Source organism: Phoxinus phoxinus (assembly GCF_949152265.1).
Source record: "Phoxinus phoxinus genome assembly, chromosome: 7".
Lineage (NCBI taxonomy): Eukaryota > Metazoa > Chordata > Actinopteri > Cypriniformes > Leuciscidae > Phoxinus > Phoxinus phoxinus.
Genome location: NC_136882.1, coordinates 39135033 through 39155199, shown reverse-complemented (window position 1 = coordinate 39155199; position 20167 = coordinate 39135033). Strand labels below are relative to the sequence as shown.

The 20167-nt window shown below is 38.1% G+C and overlaps 1 protein-coding gene across 1 annotated transcript in view; it reads right to left on the bottom strand.

Annotated features, from left to right (window-relative positions):
- Window positions 1-2689: 2689 nt before the first annotated feature.
- ccdc138 (coiled-coil domain containing 138) overlaps window positions 2690-20167 on the bottom strand; it is a 22953-nt gene continuing 5475 nt past the window's right edge. The window contains exons 7-14 of the mRNA XM_079619664.1: window positions 19506-19583; window positions 18729-18827; window positions 15504-15641; window positions 14749-14865; window positions 11623-11779; window positions 8253-8429; window positions 4016-4154; window positions 2690-2844 (exon numbers count right to left, since the gene is read on the bottom strand). Coding sequence (XP_079475790.1) covers window positions 2703-2844; window positions 4016-4154; window positions 8253-8429; window positions 11623-11779; window positions 14749-14865; window positions 15504-15641; window positions 18729-18827; window positions 19506-19583 — 1047 coding nt within the window. The 3' untranslated portion in view covers window positions 2690-2702. The remainder of the gene's footprint in view (window positions 2845-4015; window positions 4155-8252; window positions 8430-11622; window positions 11780-14748; window positions 14866-15503; window positions 15642-18728; window positions 18828-19505; window positions 19584-20167) is intronic.

Sequence of the window (20167 nt, the reverse complement as noted above, 5' to 3'; positions counted from 1 at the left end):
GCATGTTATGAGTGTGTGTTATGGGCATGTTATGAGCGTGTTATAAGTGTGTGTTATGGGCATGTTATGAGTGTGTGTTATGGGCATGTTATAAGTGTGTGTTATGGGCATGTTATGAGTGTGTGTTATGGGCGTGTTATAAGTGTGTGTTATGGGTGTGTTATGAGTGTGTGTTATGGGCATGTTATGGGCGTGTTATAAGTGTGTGTTATGAGTGTGTAATGAGTGTGTAATGAGTGTGTTATGAGTGTGTGTTATGGGCGTGTTATGAGTGTGTGTTATGGGCGTGTTATGAGTGTGTTATGAGAGTGTTATGAGCGTGTTATGGATGTGTTGTGAGTGTTATGAGTGTGTTATGAGCATGTTGTGAGCGTTATCAGCGTTTTATTGGCACGTTATGAGCGTGTTATGAGCGTGTTATGAGCGTGTTATGAGCGTGTTATGAGTGTGTTATGAGCGTGTTGTGTGCGTGTTATGAGCGTGTTGTGAGTGTGTTATGAGCGTGTTATGTGCGTGTTATGAGTGTGTTATGAGTATATTATGAGCGTGTTATGAGTGTGTTATGAGTGTGTTATGAGTGTGTTATGTGCGTGTTATGAGCGTGTTATGAGTGTGTTATGAGTATATTATGAGCGTGTTATGAGTGTGTTATGAGTATATTATGAGCGTGTTATGAGTGTGTTATGAGTATATTATGAGCGTGTTATGAGTGTGTTATAAGAGTGTTATGAGCGTGTTGTGAGTGTGTTGTGAGTGTGTTGTGAGTGTGTTGTGTGCGTGCTATGAGCATGTTATGAGCGTGTTATGTGCGTGTTATGAGTGTGTTATGTGCGTGTTATGAGCGTGTTATGAGTGTGTTATGAGCGTGTTATGAGCGTGTTATGAGCGTGTTATGAGTGTGTTATGTGCGTGTTATGAGCGTGTTATGAGTGTGTTATGAGCGTGTTATGAGCGTGTTATGAGCGTGTTATGAGCGTGTTATGAGCGTGTTGTGAGCGTGTTGTGAGCGTGTTGTGAGCGTGTTATGAGCGTGTTGTGAGCGTGTTGTGAGCGTGTTGTGAGTGTGTTGTGAGCGTGTTGTGTGCGTGTTATGAGCGTGTTATGAGTGTGTTGTGAGTGTGTTATGAGCGTGTTATGTGCGTGTTATGAGTGTGTTATGTGCGTGTTATGAGCGTGTTATGAGTGTGTTATGAGTGTGTTATGAGCGTGTTATGAGCGTGTTATGAGCGTGTTATGAGCGTGTTATGAGTGTGTTATGAGTGTGTTGTGTGCGTGCTATGAGTGTGTTATGAGCGTGTTATGAGCGTGTTGTGAGTGTGTTGTGAGTGTGTTGTGTGCGTGCTATGAGCATGTTATGAGCGTGTTATGTGCGTGTTATGAGTGTGTTATGTGCGTGTTATGAGCGTGTTATGAGTGTGTTGTGAGTGTGTTGTGAGTGTGTTGTGTGCGTGCTATGAGCATGTTATGAGCGTGTTATGTGCGTGTTATGAGTGTGTTATGTGCGTGTTATGAGCGTGTTATGAGTGTGTTGTGAGTGTGTTGTGAGTGTGTTGTGTGCGTGCTATGAGCATGTTATGAGCGTGTTATGTGCGTGTTATGAGTGTGTTATGTGCGTGTTATGAGCGTGTTGTGAGTGTGTTGTGAGTGTGTTGTGAGTGTGTTGTGAGTGTGTTATGTGCGTGTTGTGAGTGTGTTGTGTGCGTGCTATGAGTGTGTTATGAGCGTGTTATGAGCGTGTTGTGAGTGTGTTGTGAGTGTGTTGTGTGCGTGCTATGAGCATGTTATGAGCGTGTTATGTGCGTGTTATGAGTGTGTTATGAGTGTGTGTTATGTGCGTGTTATGAGCGTGTTGTGAGTGTGTTGTGAGTGTGTTGTGAGTGTGTTATGTGCGTGTTGTGAGTGTGTTATGTGCGTGTTATGAGTGTGTTATGAGCGTGTTATGAGCGTGTTGTGAGTGTGTTGTGAGTGTGTTGTGTGCGTGCTATGAGCATGTTATGAGCGTGTTATGTGCGTGTTATGAGTGTGTTATGAGCGTGTTATGAGTGTGTTATGAGCGTGTTATGAGTGTGTTATGAGCGTGTTATGAGCGTGTTATGAGCGTGTTATGAGCGTGTTATGAGCGTGTTATGAGTGTGTTGTGAGCGTGTTGTGTGCGTGTTATGAGCGTGTTCTGAGTGTGTTGTGAGTGTGTTATGAGCGTGTTATGTGCGTGTTATGAGCGTGTTATGTGCGTGTTATGAGCGTGTTATGAGCGTGTTATGAGTGTGTTATGAGCGTGTTATGAGCGTGTTATGAGCGTGTTATGAGCGTGTTATGAGTGTGTTATGAGTGTGTTATGAGCGTGTTATGAGCGTGTTATGAGCGTGTTATGAGTGTGTTGTGAGCGTGTTGTGTGCGTGCTATGAGCATGTTATGTGCGTGTTATGAGTGTGTTATGAGCGTGTTATGAGTGTGTTATGAGCGTGTGAGTGTGTTATGAGTGTGTTATGAGTGTGTTATGAGTGTGTTATGAGTGTGTTATGAGTGTGTTATGAGTGTGTTATGAGTGTGTTATGAGCGTGTGAGTGTGTGTTATGAGTGTGTTATGAGCGTGTGAGTGTGTTATGAGTGTGTTATGAGCGTGTGAGTGTGTTATGAGCGTGTGAGTGTGTTATGAGTGTGTTATGAGTGTGTTATGAGCGTGTGAGTGTGTTATGAGTGTGTTATGAGCGTGTGAGCATGCCCAGATTGAGCAGGATGGAGCTGAGGTTGATGTTGAGGAAGGCTTGAGAACGGTCAGCGGTTCGGTGCATCTCCTGCAGCAACAAATGCAGCGACGACACTTCAAACAGACGCTTGTTCTTCCTGCAACCAAACAGAATCACACTGAACCTCCCAATACACACATGACCTACAGCGGATCCCTCTTCAACAGGACCGTCAGGGAGAAGATTTTCCGGTGAAGTCCCCTCGTGCGAGAGACCTCATGCATAAAGATAATGTGAAAAATTTATATAATGTATATTGTGTAAAATATTATTTGGCAAATATTTAGTTTCTGTTACGTTACATCATTGCATTTTTTTACCTACTCAGTGTAGTACTGTACTGATACATGTCTTATTTATTTTAATTCAATTGTATTTATATATCTATTAATTTACTTAATTTTTTATTTAAATCAAATGTTTTTTCTTTTAGTTATTTATTATTTATTTAAATATTTTATTTATTTGCATTCATTTCAAAATGCATTTGGATTTTTATTAATGTACTAGTTATTTGAATCAAATGTGATCTTTTTTAAAATAATTTTATTTTAATAAAATGTATTTAATTATTTTCATTTTAATTTATTTATGTTAATTTATTGTATTCAAATATCTTAATTTATTAACTATTTAAATCAAATGTGATTCATTTATTTAGTTAATTATTTTAATTTAATTCAAATCTATTACTTTGTTAGTTATTTGAATCATTTGTGATTCATTTAAAAAATATATTTAAATCAAATTTATTTATTTAGTTAATTGGTTTAATCTTATTTGTATTTATTGCAACACTTAACTTTATTAATTTATTAGTTATTATAATCAAATATGATTTATTTAAATACATTTTTATTTTACACAAATGTATTTATTTATTTAGTTAATTGGTTTAACCTTTTCATTTATTTATTTAAATAATATTTTTATATTTAAATTAATTTGATTCAAATGTATTGATTTATTAGTTATTTGAATCAAATGTGATTTATTTTATAATTTTTTATTTTAAATTAAATGTAATAATTTTGTTAGTTAATTGGTTTAATCTTATTTTATTTATTATTATTTAAATGTTTTTTATTTATTTTAATTTTTTTTACAATGTATTCATTTATTATTTGAATCAAATGTGATTTTTTATTTTATTTAGTTAGTTAATTAGTTCAACCTTATTGTTATCATTTATTTATTACAGTTTTCCTCTAAGCGCCTGTCACTTGTGGCCCCCTGCCGGTCCCTGGACCCGTGTGTGAGAGACTGACCGGACCCCGGAGAGCTTCTGCAGGAGCATGAGCATCTTCTCCATCAGCGCCGGCTCCACGCGAGGGTTGCGGAGGAACATCGAGGCGCAGCGGAAGAAGTCTTCAGTGCTGCACTGATCCAGAAACGCCGACAGCGACCCTGATGGACAGACGAACACCGGTCAGGAATTCTCACGCTGCACGAAATCTGTAATATTATAATATTGTCTTGAGTGGGTTTATGGCTTTAAATCGTTTGCGTGAAACACTGCTTCTAATCTAGATGAGTAGAAAACACTCGAGTCTCAGAAAACTGTGGATGAAAGAGGAGGAATCCGGTTATGAGAGACACAAACGTCCACAGTTTTCTGAAATGTTATGTTTAAATATGATAGATGCAATTATGATGGATAGATGCACTTTTATGATGGATAGATGTACTTTTATGATGGATAGATGTACTTTTATGATGATAGATGCACTTTTATGATGGATAGATGCACTTTTATGATGGATAGATGCACTTTTATCATGGATAGATGCACTTTTATGATGGACAGATGCACTTTTATGATGGACAGATGCACTTTTATGATGGACAGATGCACTTTTATGATGGACAGATGCACTTTTATGATGGACAGATGCACTTTTATGATGGACAGATGCACTTTTATGATGGACAGATGCACTTTTATGATGGATAGTTGCACTTTTATGATGGATAGTTGCACTTTTATGATGGACAGATGCACTTTTATGATGGACAGATGCACTTTTATGATGGACAGATGCACTTTTATGATGGATAGTTGCACTTTTATGATGGATAGATGCACTTTTATGATGGACAGATGCACTTTTATGATGGATAGATGCACTCTTATGATGGACAGATGCACTTTTATGATGGATAGATGCACTTTTATGATGGATAGATGCACTTTTATGATGGACAGATGCACTTTTATGATGGATAGTTGCACTTTTATGATGGACAGATGCACTTTTATGATGGACAGATGCACTTTTATGATGGACAGATGCACTTTTATGATGGACAGATGCACTTTTATGATGGATAGTTGCACTTTTATGATGGATAGATGCACTTTTATGATGGACAGATGCACTTTTATGATGGATAGATGCACTCTTATGATGGACAGATGCACTTTTATGATGGATAGATGCACTTTTATGATGGATAGATGCACTTTTATGATGGATAGATGCACTTTTATGATGGACAGATGCACTTTTATGATGGACAGATGCACTTTTATGATGGATAGATGCACTCTTATGATGGACAGATGCACTTTTATGATGGACAGATGCACTTTTATGATGGATAGATGCACTTTTATGATGGACAGATGCACTTTTATGATGGATAGATGCACTCTTATGATGGACAGATGCACTTTTATGATGGATAGATGCACTTTTATGATGGATAGATGCACTTTTATGATGGACAGATGCACTTTTATGATGGATAGATGCACTTTTATGATGGACAGATGCACTTTTATGATGGATAGATGCACTTTTATGATGGATAGATGCACTTATGATGGATAGATGCACTTATGATGGATAGATGCACTGTTATGATGGATAGATGCACTTTTATGATGGATAGATGCACTTTTATGATGGATAGATGCACTTATGATGGATAGATGCACTGTTATGATGGATAGATGCACTTATGATGGATAGATGCACTTATGATGGATAGATGCACTGTTATGATGGATAGATGCACTTTTATGATGGATAGATGCACTTATGATGGACAGATGCACTTTTATGATGGATAGATGCACTTTTATGATGGATAGATGCACTTTTATGATGGATAGATGCACTTAAGATGGATAGATGCACTTTTATGATGGATAGATGCACTGGAAGAAGCTTGGAAGAGACAATGATATTTTTTTATATAACTCTGATTGTGTTCGTCTGACAGAAGAAAGTCATATACACCTCGGATGACTTGAGTGTGAGTAAATCATGGGGAATATTTTCATTTTAAAGTGAACTAATCCTTTAATTTCTGAACTTCTGCTGGCTGGTCCGACCTCTCTTCCAGGTCTGACGCGAGTCTGATCTCAGGCCGTCTGTTCAAGTCTTTAGTCTGAGCTGATTTAGGACACATGGAGCACATTAAAGCTTCGACCAGACAACCACAGCTGACCTTGAGACGTGACCTCGCGCTCCACCCTTCACACGTTCACATAATTATCCTCCTGTAAAGCTCCCTAATTGCCAGGCCAGCTCACTGTAAAGTGCTCGCGCTCACACGTCTGTTCAGTGTCACGCGTAAGAAACGGCACATTCCTGGCCCTTCTCGTAAACGCACTCACTTTACGATTCGTGAGTGTTTTTCACCAGCTCACAGTCCACCGGGCCTGAACATGAGCAACACCACATCAAAATCACATCAGTGACCCGATACTGTACACCGCCATTACACTGGGATGGGGATTTAATTAAACCCATTATTAAACCACAAAGACCATGACTGAATTAAATCAAGCATGCTCTGGTTCTCAAACTGGAGTCCAGTCAGTGACCCGCAGGAAGTGCTTGGGGGTCCATGAAAAAGTAAAAAAAAACAAGATTAAACAAACCAAAAAATATTTGATTAAATAAAAAAAAAACTATATAAAAATTATCATAAAATTGGATTGAAATAAATAAAAACAACTAAATAAAACATTTGATTAAAACTATTTATATAATTATTTTAAATTATAATTTATTTAAATAAATATATTCAAATTAATTTAAATAAATATATTTTATTAAAATATATTTATTTAAAAAATATTAAAGACGGAAACAAATACATTTGTTTTCAATAAATAATAAATAAACAAACATTTATTTAAATAAATAAAACTACTTAAATACATAAATGCATTTGATTAAAATAAATAACACAATTTGATTTAAATAAGTATTAAATAAATAAATCATTAAAATAAATAATTAGATTAAATAAATAAAATTTAATGGGATTAAAATAAATTAATTGATAAAAAATGTACAACTTGTTTTCAATAATAAATAAATAAAATATTTATTTATTTAAAGCTGCAGTCCGGCACTTTTTTGGGTTTAAAAATATCAAAAAATAAATTTTTGAAAAAAAACGTAACCAGACAGTGTTCAAAACGATCTGCTTGCCTTACCTCGATTCAAAACGGTAAGCTTGTAATAATGATTTTAATTCCAGTGGTACTGGTGGATTTCCGCGGGAATTTCGAGCATGTCTTTGCGTCATTACGTCACTTCTGTACACATAGAGAATGAGTCCCGGCTAGCGTGTGTGGATGATGGAGGTGGAGGTTTAGCTCAGCACTTGGTATGGCGGATCCCGAAAGTTTAAAGCGACAATCACCAGTGACAACTGGAGATTCACCAGTTGTAAAACCCAAAGACTTCGGACTTCAGAAAAAATATATTTTTCACGTTTTGACGTGATATAAGCAATCGTTAGATTTAATCAGCATGATATAGCTACTGCAATGCTTCCCCCCACCCCCCGAATTTGGTCAGAACAAAAGTGAATGTTACTTACTTGTTCAGATGACATTTACCGATGAAAATTCTAATGTTGACACTTTCAAAAGGTATACTCTGACATTGCTGATGACAGTACAGTATCCACAGCGACGCGGCAGCGACAGGTTCTCCTCAATACATTGTGTTCATCCCCGCTGCTTCATGCCGATTTACTACCCACGCACAGTTAATAATTCCGCGAATAACTGCAATTGCAGATTTCGAACAGAGATGGCGACAAAGAGGAAAAACGACGGACTGCAGCTTTAAATAAATAGAAATACTTAAAAACAAATGCATTTGATTCAAATAAAATAAATAAACGCAATTTGATTCAAATAAGTAATGAATGAATAAATTGGATTAAACCAAAAAACTGAAATAAAAAAAATATTTGCAATGCAATGATGTACACATATTTTACGCATTTTCATAACATTAATATTTTACAGTATTACCTGGGTCTTTATACTTAAAAAAATATACAATTGCCTTTTACATTTTAGGATTTTAGGAAGATCATATTTGGGAGCCCGTGGCATTAAAAGACTGAAACCTGTTTTAGGATTAAATGATCATCAGAGTTGTGACTCTTCTCACATCAGCAGCAGATTCACATGACTCCGGTATAGAGGACATCACACAACAGTGGCGTGTAGCATGAAGTGTTTCTCACGTGACTCTGAGCTCATCTGTACCAGGACCGCTGTGGACCGAGCCAGCAGACCGGGACTCCCTCCTCTCAGCAGAACCAGGACCACCGGCAGAGCCTGGTACTCCAGGAACAGCGCCTGTCCTTCATCGGTGCGCACCGCACACGACAACACGTCTACAGCCTGAGCCAGGACGTCCACTACAGGAGAAGAAGAAGTCAAGTCACCTTCATTTAGTTTCACACTGGTCACTCCTTCACCGTGTCCTAACCAGACGCGATGCGATAAGATTCCAGCGACAAATAATGTGTCTGTCCACACTAGATGAGACGCGACTGCAAGAGGCGTAAAAATCAATCAAAACCCACAGCCAATCAGAACAGCGTGTGGGCGGAGTCTCGCGGTGAGTGCACAGCCAATCAGAACAGCGTGTGGGCGGAGTCTCGCGGCGAGTGCACAGCCAATCAGAACAGTGTGTGGGCGGAGTCTCGCAGCGGGTGCACAGCTAATCAGAACAGTGTGTGGGCGGAGTCTCGCAGCGGGTGCACAGCCAATCAGAACAGCGTGTGGGCGGAGTCTCGCGGCGAGTGCACAGCTAATCAGAACAGTGTGTGGGCGGAGTCTCGCAGCGGGTGCACAGCCAATCAGAACAGCGTGTGGGCGGAGTCTCGCGGCGAGTGCACAGCTAATCAGAACAGTGTGTGGGCGGAGTCTCGCAGCGGGTGCACAGCCAATCAGAACAGCGTGTGGGCGGAGTCTCGCGCCGAGTGCACAGCCAATCAGAACACTGTGTGGGCGGAGTCTCGCGGCGAGTGCACAGTCAATCAGAACAGCGTGTGGGCGGAGTCTCGCGGCGAGTGCACAGCCAATCAGAGCAGCGTGTGGGCGGAGTCTCGCGGCGAGTGCACAGCCAATCAGAACAGTGTGTGGGCGGAGTCTCGCGGCGAGTACATAGCCAATCAGAACAGTGTGTGGGCGGAGTCTCGCGGCGAGTGCACAGCCAATCAGAACAGTGTGTGGGCGGAGTCTCACGGCGAGTGCAAAACTAATCAGAACAGCGTGTGGGCGGAGTCTCGCGGCGAGTGCACAGCCAATCAGAGCAGCGTGTGGGCGGAGTCTCGCAGCAAGTGCACAGCCAGTCAGAGCAGCGTGTGGGCGGAGTCTCGCAGCAAGTGCACAGCCAGTCAGAGCAGCGTGTGGGCGGAGTCTCGCGGCGAGTGCACAGCACCAGAGAGTAATCCTGACGGCACTCGCAAGAAAATGGATAAGTACATAATCAAATTCACAATTATTACACCATTTCAACATTATTCAAATAACACTGTCTTTTTAAAGCTGAATTTTTTCATATTTGATGAAGTTTGCATCACTAATTCCATTATTTCCCTGTTTATTACTGTGAAGCTGCTTTGAAACGATCTGTAGCACTATAGAAATAAAGACTTGAAACAATATTCTAAATGCAAATATATAAATAAACAGAATCATTCATATTTAGCACTGCAATATAAATGCACTTTTCAAGTAATCTTTATTTATTTTTGTATTTGATAAACCGTATTATACTAAATTATTGAATTAAAAAAAATAAGAGGTCATCTCATTTTGCTTCTCCAGTAAATGTATCTTGATTTAAGAATGTTTAGATATTTGTGCTGGAAAACCAGAGGATGATTTGCATCTTCTGAAGTGCATGCAACATATAATGCCATAAGACTTTCTGATTGAAGACCACCAGTGGAATAGAGATTTAACTTATGTTAATGAGATGTTTTAGATATTAATGCAGCTTGAGCCATTTTAACTGACTATAGGAATGTTCATAACTTCAACATGTTATTCATTTCCATGATGCAACTCCAATTTTTCTATGACTTTTGGTGTCAGAAATACTATTTATTAATGAAAAATTGACTTTGTGTGGTTTTTTAAGCATCTAAATGAACTGCAGACTGGTGTACAACACTGCCCTCTGCTGCAGATACAGAGACATCATGTCAAATCTGTCAAAAACATGCACAGAATCACCCTAAACGTAAACGTATAACAATTGCTCATCATCACGAGCAAGTGTGTGTGTAAAAAAATAAAATAAAAATAAAAATAATTATATATATATATATAGTTGTATATATAAATTCGTATTTTTATATATACATACATTAGTGGACAAAAGTGATTTCCAGCCTAGAAAAATGTACATCTTCACCCTTTGTTCAAATATTACTAAATATTTTGTAGTCATATTGCACAGTTGTGCTTTGAGTCGATTGTTTTATTAGTGATAATGACAGAATGCAACATGACAAATTGTGCCGCCATTATTTTTATCCAGGCTGTCATACAAAGAAATTATGAACACATGCAAAAACAAGAGAGAACCAATGAGATATTAATAACTGATTATGTTTGTTTTTTCCTCTCAGCTTTTGGCTTTTTTTGCCAAATAATTTTGTCAGATAAATACCTTAACCAAGTTCTTCCAAATCAAATGTTTTCCTCATATTTTGATGGTTTAATTCAGGGGTGCCCAATCCTGCTCCTGGCGATCGACTGTCCTGCACAGTTCATCTCCAACCCTAATCTAACACACCTGCCTTTAGTTTTCAAGTGATCCTGACCTGCTCTGAAGACCTTAATTGGTTGCTTCAGGTGTGTTTGATGAGGGTTGGAGATGAACTGTGCAGGACAGTCAATCGCCAGGAGCAGGATTGGACACCCCTGGTGTAATTGAACTTGTTAATAATTAAAAATGCAGTTGCTCATTTGCACATATAATGATATGAATGCATATACGTAGTGATTGTCTATTTATCTTTACATTTTTGTTAACAATTTAATTAATCGGTATATATGATCACAAAAAGATACAACTTTTGATTTCAATAATGTATTAGTAAATGTTGAAATTAATATTAAGTAAGATTAATAAATGCTTTAGAAGTATTTTTCATTGTTAGATCATGTTAACTAATGCTAGCAAATGGAACCTTATTGTAAAGTGTTACCAGAAAGAAAAAAACTATTATTTTTGCACAATATGAAAACATCTATATAGTATTTGCCTTTGTCGCCATCGGCTTTTGGCTTGCTTAGTTGTGGACATTTAATATTCAACAATATTATTGATCTTCTGCACTGACAGCATTATATGAGAACTGAGCTGGACGATGACATCACGGTTTTCTCCAGAGCGGTTATATATATAAATGAACTAAAATAATAATTTTTTAAAAACAAAAATGATCCATCACTGAACTTACTAAAGCTGGACTGTGACGCTATTTTCTTCTGGAAACAAACTCTGTTGCATTATTTTCCTGTTTTCTCTGTAAAGCTGCTTTGAAACACTCTGTACTGTAAAAAGCACTATATGAATAAATGTGACTTGACCTTGACTGATGGTTTTGATGATGATGAGGCTGCACAGAAAGCGTGTGTGAAGACAGGAGCTCTTGAACAGTGGACACACACGCGGGCGAGCCGGGTCACATGACCCTCGAGACACCTCGTCACCCAGCCTCCTCAGCGTGGAGGTCAGGACAGCGTGCTGGAAGAGAGAGGCCGAGATGTGCCGTTAAAACACACACTACCGCAGCCACCGGGGCGTCCGTCTGCCTGCCTGACTGAAATAAAACAGCTTCAACATTAGCAAACGTGTAAATGCTTTGTGCAAAACTTCAGACAAAGCTTTGATCTAAATATGGAAACTGAATGATGAATGATTATGATGAAGCATCTCCTGCCTCCGATTGCTGAGCTCTTAACAACACAGGGCTGTTTGATTTAATATTAATGTTTTTTTCTTCTCATTATTATTGTTTTAATTGGACTTTATTTATTTATTTTGATTAAATTATTTTATTATTGTGTTTTTGTTTAAGTGAAAAAAAAATTAAAATAATAATACAAAAAAACCCACACGCTGCAGTTTCATAATGTTTTATCTTTAATAAGAGATCGATCAATATTGATGTTATAACCGATTACAGATTATTTGTCCGTTTATATTACTGATAATCGGTATGCAGAATCGATTTGTAGTTTTACTTCCATTTTGTTCAATCGTTGTGATCTTCATATCACAATAATAATAGCATGACATGCTTTTCTTACAACAACAGCAACAATTATTATCAATTCGCAAATAAATGAGCAAAGTCTAATGTTTTTAAATGCAGAATTGCATAAATTGCAAACTACAGTTTGAAAGCAAAGTTTAGCTGTTGTTTAAAGAGTAAAGACGACAGGTTCACTGGAATAATTATACATTGTCAGGAAAGTAACAAACAAAAACAGTGAAGACATTACATTAGGGTCCATTACGAATGGAATTATTAATGTTTTTTTTTTTATATCGGTAAAACCGATTATCGGTCAATTTTAAGAGGATAGTTCCAAACACATAAGTCTTTTGTTCATCTTTAAAGCACAAATGAATATACATTTGAGCGCTCCATGTATGTTCACTGATCAATGTGTATATGTGAATAAAAGCCTAAATTGAATCTGTTCATCATATAAAGCGAGCGTGTTTTTTCAGAAGGCTTCGGATTAAACCACTTGATGTACTGATAAATTATATTAATCAATGAATTATATTAGTTATATTTCATTTATACAGTGAACACTGTTATTTTACATTTACTTATTCAATTTCTGTACCTGAATACTGTTCGATTTGCGGGGGTATGTGAAAAAATAACCTTGCATCACAATATGTTGTGATTGTCAAAACATTTGGTAACTTATTTTTATTAAGTTTACTGACAACATGTTACAATGTTTAGCTGCATGGTTACAATTACTGGCAGGTTACTGTATTTATTATTGCTTGACATCTTGATTCAATATTGATTCATTTTGATAATTATTAGTTACAGTAGATACATGTTAAAAAGTAAATCACTAATGCTGTAAACAGGCTATTTTTATTAAAGGTTAAAAATAACAACTTAAATGAAATATAATGCGTTCTTTATTATAATAAAAACTTTATAATATTTTAATGATATAAGTAAAAATATAATATGTAGCCTAATATAGTGGACATATTTAATAAAACTCTATAGCTAATTTTTCCAGCCTATAAATGGTCATTAAAGGGGGGGTAAAATACTTAGTTTCAGTCAATCTCATGTTAATCTTGAGTACCTATAGAGTAATAGTGCGTCCTTCATATCTCCAAAAAGTCTTTAGTTTCATCATATTTATAAAATAAAAATACAGCTTTCCGATTCTAACCGGAAAAAGCCGAGGTCCTTGATTCTGGGCGTGGGCGGAGCTATAGAGTCAAGCGGGAGCGCCCGGGAAGGTTTGCTTATTATCGATCGTGGTGCGGTAGGCCATATTACTATATATATATAGTATTTGGTTTGCAAATCCAGCGACGACCTGGGCCTTGTTAATAAAACATTCGTCACTGAAATGACCAGAACACAAAACCGCACTTGCCACACTCCTTTGCTGTCCCGGAAATACAAACTGCATCCACTGTTCCAGTAACACTGGGTTCTTTGGGAAGCTGAACAAGGTAAACTTTCCCTCACATCCCAAAACACACTTTTTTGGAGACATTCTTGACATCAACCATTCCTATTTAGCGCTGCTGCTGATGATTTCCGGTAGTAGCGCGTCGATGCATAGATATTATATAGAGAGATATATGATGTCTATGCGTCGATGAGCGCGGTCTTTCTCTCCTCTGGTCGACGTGTGCGTGAACGCGCTTCTCCGAGAGCAATGCTCATATAAGGAGTTCCACTCTGGTCTACGTCATTAGATCTACGATAGAAAAAAACCAGCCGAAACGTGTTGCAACCCGGAAGTATGATTTTCAGCACAGAAATTCTCTGTTATTCGTTCAAAATAACTTTTCAAACTTTGGCCATTATTAGCATGAGAATCCATCTCTTTAACACTGTAAACAACTCTGAATACATGAAACACCATTGTACCCCCCCTTTAAATTGCTTTCCTGATGTAAATGTAACTTATGTGACATTGTTCTAGCCGACCTGTTTTATTGACTTCTTACCGCGGTTTAAAAACACTGATTGATCCGAGGCATATACATTTCGGTAAGTTCGGGTTTATTTACTAATAGTAAAGAAGAGCCGAGAAGAGTTAGAGTTGATCACGTGCCGCTTGAACTGAGGCGCTACAGAGATCTGTCACGTCACAAGCGCCAAAACGGTATTTATTGTTTTAATTGCGTAATAAAATTGACAGAATCTGGGAGCTGATCATTTATTTTATATCAAAGTAACCTGCTCTGACTTGTCTGTCGTTGTCAGTGTCCTCTTTGCTTCGCGATTTTTTTCTGCGTGAGAAAATGGATGTGTGGCGTGAGAGCGTGTGAAAAGGGCCAATTGCGTGAGTCTCACTGGCAGCCCTGCAGATGGTAGTTTAGTGCATGATGGGACACGTGTGTGTGTGGTACCTGTGTGCTGCGCTCCAGAAGCATCAGACAGCAGTAGTAGTTTAGTGCATGATGGGACACGTGTGTGTGTGTGGTACCTGTGTGCTGCGCTCCAGAAGCATCAGACAGCAGTAGATACAGCGGATCAGAGACAGCAGGAGAGACGACTCCATCACTGACGCCTGATGAAGATGCTCCACCAGCACTGGCAGCGCCTGACAACATCACAACAATACTTTACAATCACCACATGCACAATTGACCCTTCACAGGGAGTTTGATTGACAGGCGATCTGACCAATCATAATCCGCAATCCGCCATTTTTGTCGGACAAAGCGGTCAGGAGAGTTAGTAGATTAACATGGGAGAATTTGAACTTGAGAAGCGGAGTGTATTGACGTCTCTCCGCGGTTAAAACAACATTCCTTCTGATGTTCATTCATGTTTATCTGATGCTATAAATGAACTAGAAGGAAGAGATGATCGGTTCACGAGCGGCTTTAACTGAGCGATCTGTCACGACACATTACCACAAAACACAAAACACTATTTATTGTTGAATAACTGAGTTAGTTTTTTATTTGCATAAGGAAAATACAGAGGATCTTTGGATTTGATTTCTGTTAAGTTTATCTGCACTCTATATATTTATATTTATTTAGAGATTAATCCGGTAGCAGTATTGTTAATTTTTAAGTTCATATTAACTAATGTGGTTAATAAACGTTGACGAATGAAACCTTATTGTAAAGTGTTATTTTCATTACGCAAAACAGAAAACTTGAACTGTGATCTGGACAGGTTTTCATGAAGTCTTTTCACAGCAAAGCTCAGCGTAAGACATGGACAAACCTTGGCACATCTCTCGTGCAGGGAAGGGCGTAGTGTGTTGGTGAGGTTTGACCCGTCTCTGACCTCTACGAGCTGACCGTCCACGACCCAATCCAACAGAACCGCCAGCAGCTTCACTGACGGCCCGAGCACAGCGGCCTGACAAACACACACAACAACCCAGCTCACAAAAATATCTTCTGATGTTCTCAGTTTTGTCAGTCTCTATTTTGAGACTGAGGGCCCTATCTTGCACCCAGCGCAATTTACGTTGTACACGACGCATGTATCATTCCTATTTTGCACCCGCGCACAGCGGACTCTTCCCTCCACAGACACACGTCGGTAAATTAGAGAATGAACTTGCGCTCGGGGGGGGCGGTTCAGTGTAAAGAGGAGTGTGTTCCGGCGCAAACGTTCCCTGGTGATATTCTGCAGTTTCAGAAAACAACTCCTCCACTGACCAGGAGAAACCCAGTCTAAAGACAGCGGCGCCGCGTGTTAGTCAGATGCTATTTTAAGCGCGCGTGCTTGGCCATTATGTAGCGTGTGAACACACACACTTTGATTCTCTAATCTACACAGACGCAGCAGTTTTCATTTTTGCAAATCATACATTATTACAAGGAAAGATATGAACACACGAGGGAAATCATTGTTGTGTCTGTGAAGATGTGAAGAAATAAATCTAGATTACACATTTACCCAAATTATTATACGGCTGTTTAACCGAAGCTAATGTGTGTGTGTTTCTCCATCATCCTCATACAATGTCACTTTTCTGTGTGTTACGGCCCTGACGAGAACGTCGGTCTCCTCGGCTGTGAACCGCTCCTGGCGTGCGCCGGCAAACCCGCCGTTATAATAGCGATCCGCCGTTATAATAGCGATCCGCCGTGGAACAAGCGCGCCGGCTCTTAACTCCTTAAGTGTCACCGGCCCACCGGTGGGCCCAAATTCATTACATATTTAAAATAGTAATATCCTATACTAAACCTAAACTAATATTGACAAACTATATATCATCTGAAAGCTTACAATCTCTAGTTTTCATATTTGGTGACTGATTTTCAAAATATATTACAGAGGAGCTGTAACTTATCAATTTACAACAATAATATTTTCATACTCCTAAGGTGTTCAGTCCTTTATTTTGAAATAGTGATGAACATGAAAAATCATGAAAAAAATGGTAGAAACCTCAGTTTGTTTTCATGCCAAGAGTTCAAAAGATAGCATTTGTTCAATTATTTTAGAAAAAAAGGTCTGAAAATGTTTTAGAAATAAAGAAAAACCATATATGGAAAATACAGGCGCCCTTATATGGGCAGTAATGTCAACTAGTGAAAAAGTGTGGTACTGCGCCCAAACAAAATCTTACTGAAAGCTCATTTTTTGAGATATCAACCTAAAATTTAAAACACAACTTGTTCAGATTTTTGGCTTTGATTTTTGTGCAGTTTTAGAGTCACCAGGGTTTTGAAAAAATATATTTTATATAAAATATGAATAATTTATTTTTTTATTTTTTTATTTTCATAAACTCAAACTTCTATAACTTTTGTTCTGTTACACTTTCTTAATTTATTTAACTTCTACAAAAATCTGCCAATTTTCTTCTTTAAAACAAGACCAATCTTACATCCATATTCCAAAGCATTCTTGAGTTACAAACATTTAAGTTCGGAAAGTGCATTTTCATGTATTTTCAAAAAAAGGGGGGTGACACTTAAAGGGTTAAAGGGAATGAGAGAGGACGCTCTTGCGTTTCGCGTTTGATACTTGCGTTTCTTGTATACTTGCGTATACAAGATATCCATGTCTTTCTTTCCTCAGTGGAAGAGAAATTACGTTTTTTGAGGAAAACATTTATGGATTTTTCTTAAAAAAATAAATAAATTCGACTTCAATGGCAACCAACGTTTTGAAGTCCAAATCAATGCAGTTTCAGAGGTCTTTGAAGAGCTTCAACGGGTTGTGCACGATCGCAGCTGAGGAAGAGGCTCTTACCTAGCGAAACGATAGGTCATTTTCTAAAAATATATATATATATATATACTTTTTAACTACAATTGTTTGGATTGAGCTTATCTGCAACACGCCGGGAACTACGTCATCACATTGAAAGGTCACGCTCGATGTCGCCGGCGGAAGTACCGCCCCCCTGTTTACAAAGCGATCAAATTGTATTGTATGTTGAATTACATATTTATGTCTTTGTGTCATATTATTGTTTAAAATTGTCCTTACATGTGCGTATCCTGGGTGTTTAAATCTTTTAAAACCTAAACGTTTTTTTCCGCCGGCGACGGCGACATCGAGCGTGACCTTTCAACGTGATGATGTAGTTCCCGGCGCGTTGCAGATCAGCTCAATCCGAACAATTGTAGTACAAAAGTATATCATTTTTAGATAAGATAGATAAGACACTCTTCCTCAGCTGTGATCGTGCACAGCCCGTTGAAGCTCTTCAAAGACCTTTGAAACTGCATTGATTTGGACTTCAATACGTTGGTCGCCATTGAAGTCCATTTTTCGAAGAAAAATCCAGAAATGTTTTCCTCAAAAAAAATAATTTATCTTCCACTGAGGAAAGAAAGACATGGATATCGTGGATGGCATTGGGGTGAGTAAATTATTAGGAAATTTTAATTTTGAGGTGAACTAATCCTTTAAAGAATATTTGGTTTTGATATTAATTACTTAATTTAATAGACACTTCAAGCTTTCTAAAGACATATCTCTCATGTCCGTGTGGCAAGTATTCGCTGAGTTAGTTCATTTTCTGTCGCGTTTCAGAATGAGCTTCACACTGAGAGAGACGGCAGAACGCGCATCATGTTTATTTTATTTTAGAACATTTCGTTTTTATTGTGAGTGTACACAAATAAAAGACATTTAATAGTTTTGAATAGTTATTTAAGTCTCTTTCGCACTGATAAGAAAAAAAGCGAGATGGTCCCTGGGGGTTAAAGGGGTCATGACATGGATTTTCCTTGAGCTTCGGGAACAAACACTATATTTACTGGAAGAACGTTTGAGAGAACATTGCCAGAAGGTTTCGTTAACGATGTTAAAGCCCCACAGGAGCTCCACTTATCTTCAGTAGCAACTGCCATTAGTTTCCCAGCATGCCAGTGACTATTCTGACTGACAGGTTGCTGGTGACATCAGCTCAGCTTCATCAACACACGCTCGTTAAATCAAGCCCACGACCGTGGACTGGGAACAGTGGTTTGCGTTCACCTTTCGCGCTGCTTTATGTGCCGGAGGGTTTTCTGGTTTGCAGGCTTTGGGAACCGCAGTTTCTCGGCCCCTGTGTGTCGTGAAGGACTCGTACTTTCTCTGTGAAGACAAACACACACATCAGGTTTATATTAGTGAAGCCCGAGCTCAAAGCTTCAGCAGAGAACAGCAGGTTTCTGAATCCAATTGTTCTGAATATATATATTCACTACCGATCAAAAGCTTGGGATCATTAAGATGTTTTAATGCTTTTGAAAGTCTTTTCTGCTCATTAAGACTGCATTTATTTGATCAAAAATATAGTAAAAACAGTGAAATATTATTATAATGTAAATCATCAGTTCTCTATGTGAATATACAGTAAAGTGTAATTTATTCCTGTGATCAAAGCTGAATTTATCATCATTACTCCAGTCTTCAGTGTCACATGATCCTTCAGAAATCAGTGTAATATGATGATCTGATGCTCAAGAAACATTTATGATTATTATCAATATTGAAATGTCATTCTGGTTTTGTGGAATCATGTGACACATTTTATTTTTCAGGATTCTTTGATGCACAGAAAGTTCAAAAGAAAAGCATTTATTTGAAATAGAGTCTTTTGTAACATTATAAATGTCATTTTTGATCAATTAAATGGTGAATAAAAATATGAATTACTCTAAATCTAGCTTACACTAAACTTTTGACTGGTAATGTATCATAGCTTCTACAAAAATATGAAGCAAGCAACGAAAAGTGTTTTCAACATTAATAATAATGCTCGTCACGCACCTGCAGGTTCTCCAGCCGAGCTTGAACTTTCTGAGACTGACTTTCCAACTTCCTGTTCTGCTCACTGACCTCATTAATCTGAGCAAACACACTCTCGTTACTCATCACCACAGACAGAAACACACACGCTGCACTGCAACATCAACACTGCTGAGCGCCCTATACAGTAGGGGTGGTTAATCTGTCTGATTTCCCGATTCGATCCGATTACGATTATTGAAGTCCCGATTCGATTACAGTCGATTTTCGATTATTAACGATTCTCGATTCTCGATTATTGATTTTCCATTTCACAACAGTAAATTCACTACAGTAAAAATCACAACAATAACAAATTATAACAAACTTCAACATATTCTGAATCTCTATTAACATAAAATACGGATGTCCACGCATCACATGTTACAGCTCCTACCCGCTTTCTTCAGTGGTTCCATGACTTCGGTTTTGGTCTTGTTGTAGAGTGTGGGGATCGCTGTGTCTGTAAAATATCTCCGAGATGGGACGTTGTATCTCGGCTCCAAAGTGTGCAACATAGCGCGAAAGCCCTGGTTCTCAACGACTGGATGCAAATCCTTGGCAATAAAAGTTGCGATTGATTGTGTAATGCGCTTTGCCCTTTCCGAGCCGGGTGGAAGCTTTGACAATATTGTTTCCACGCT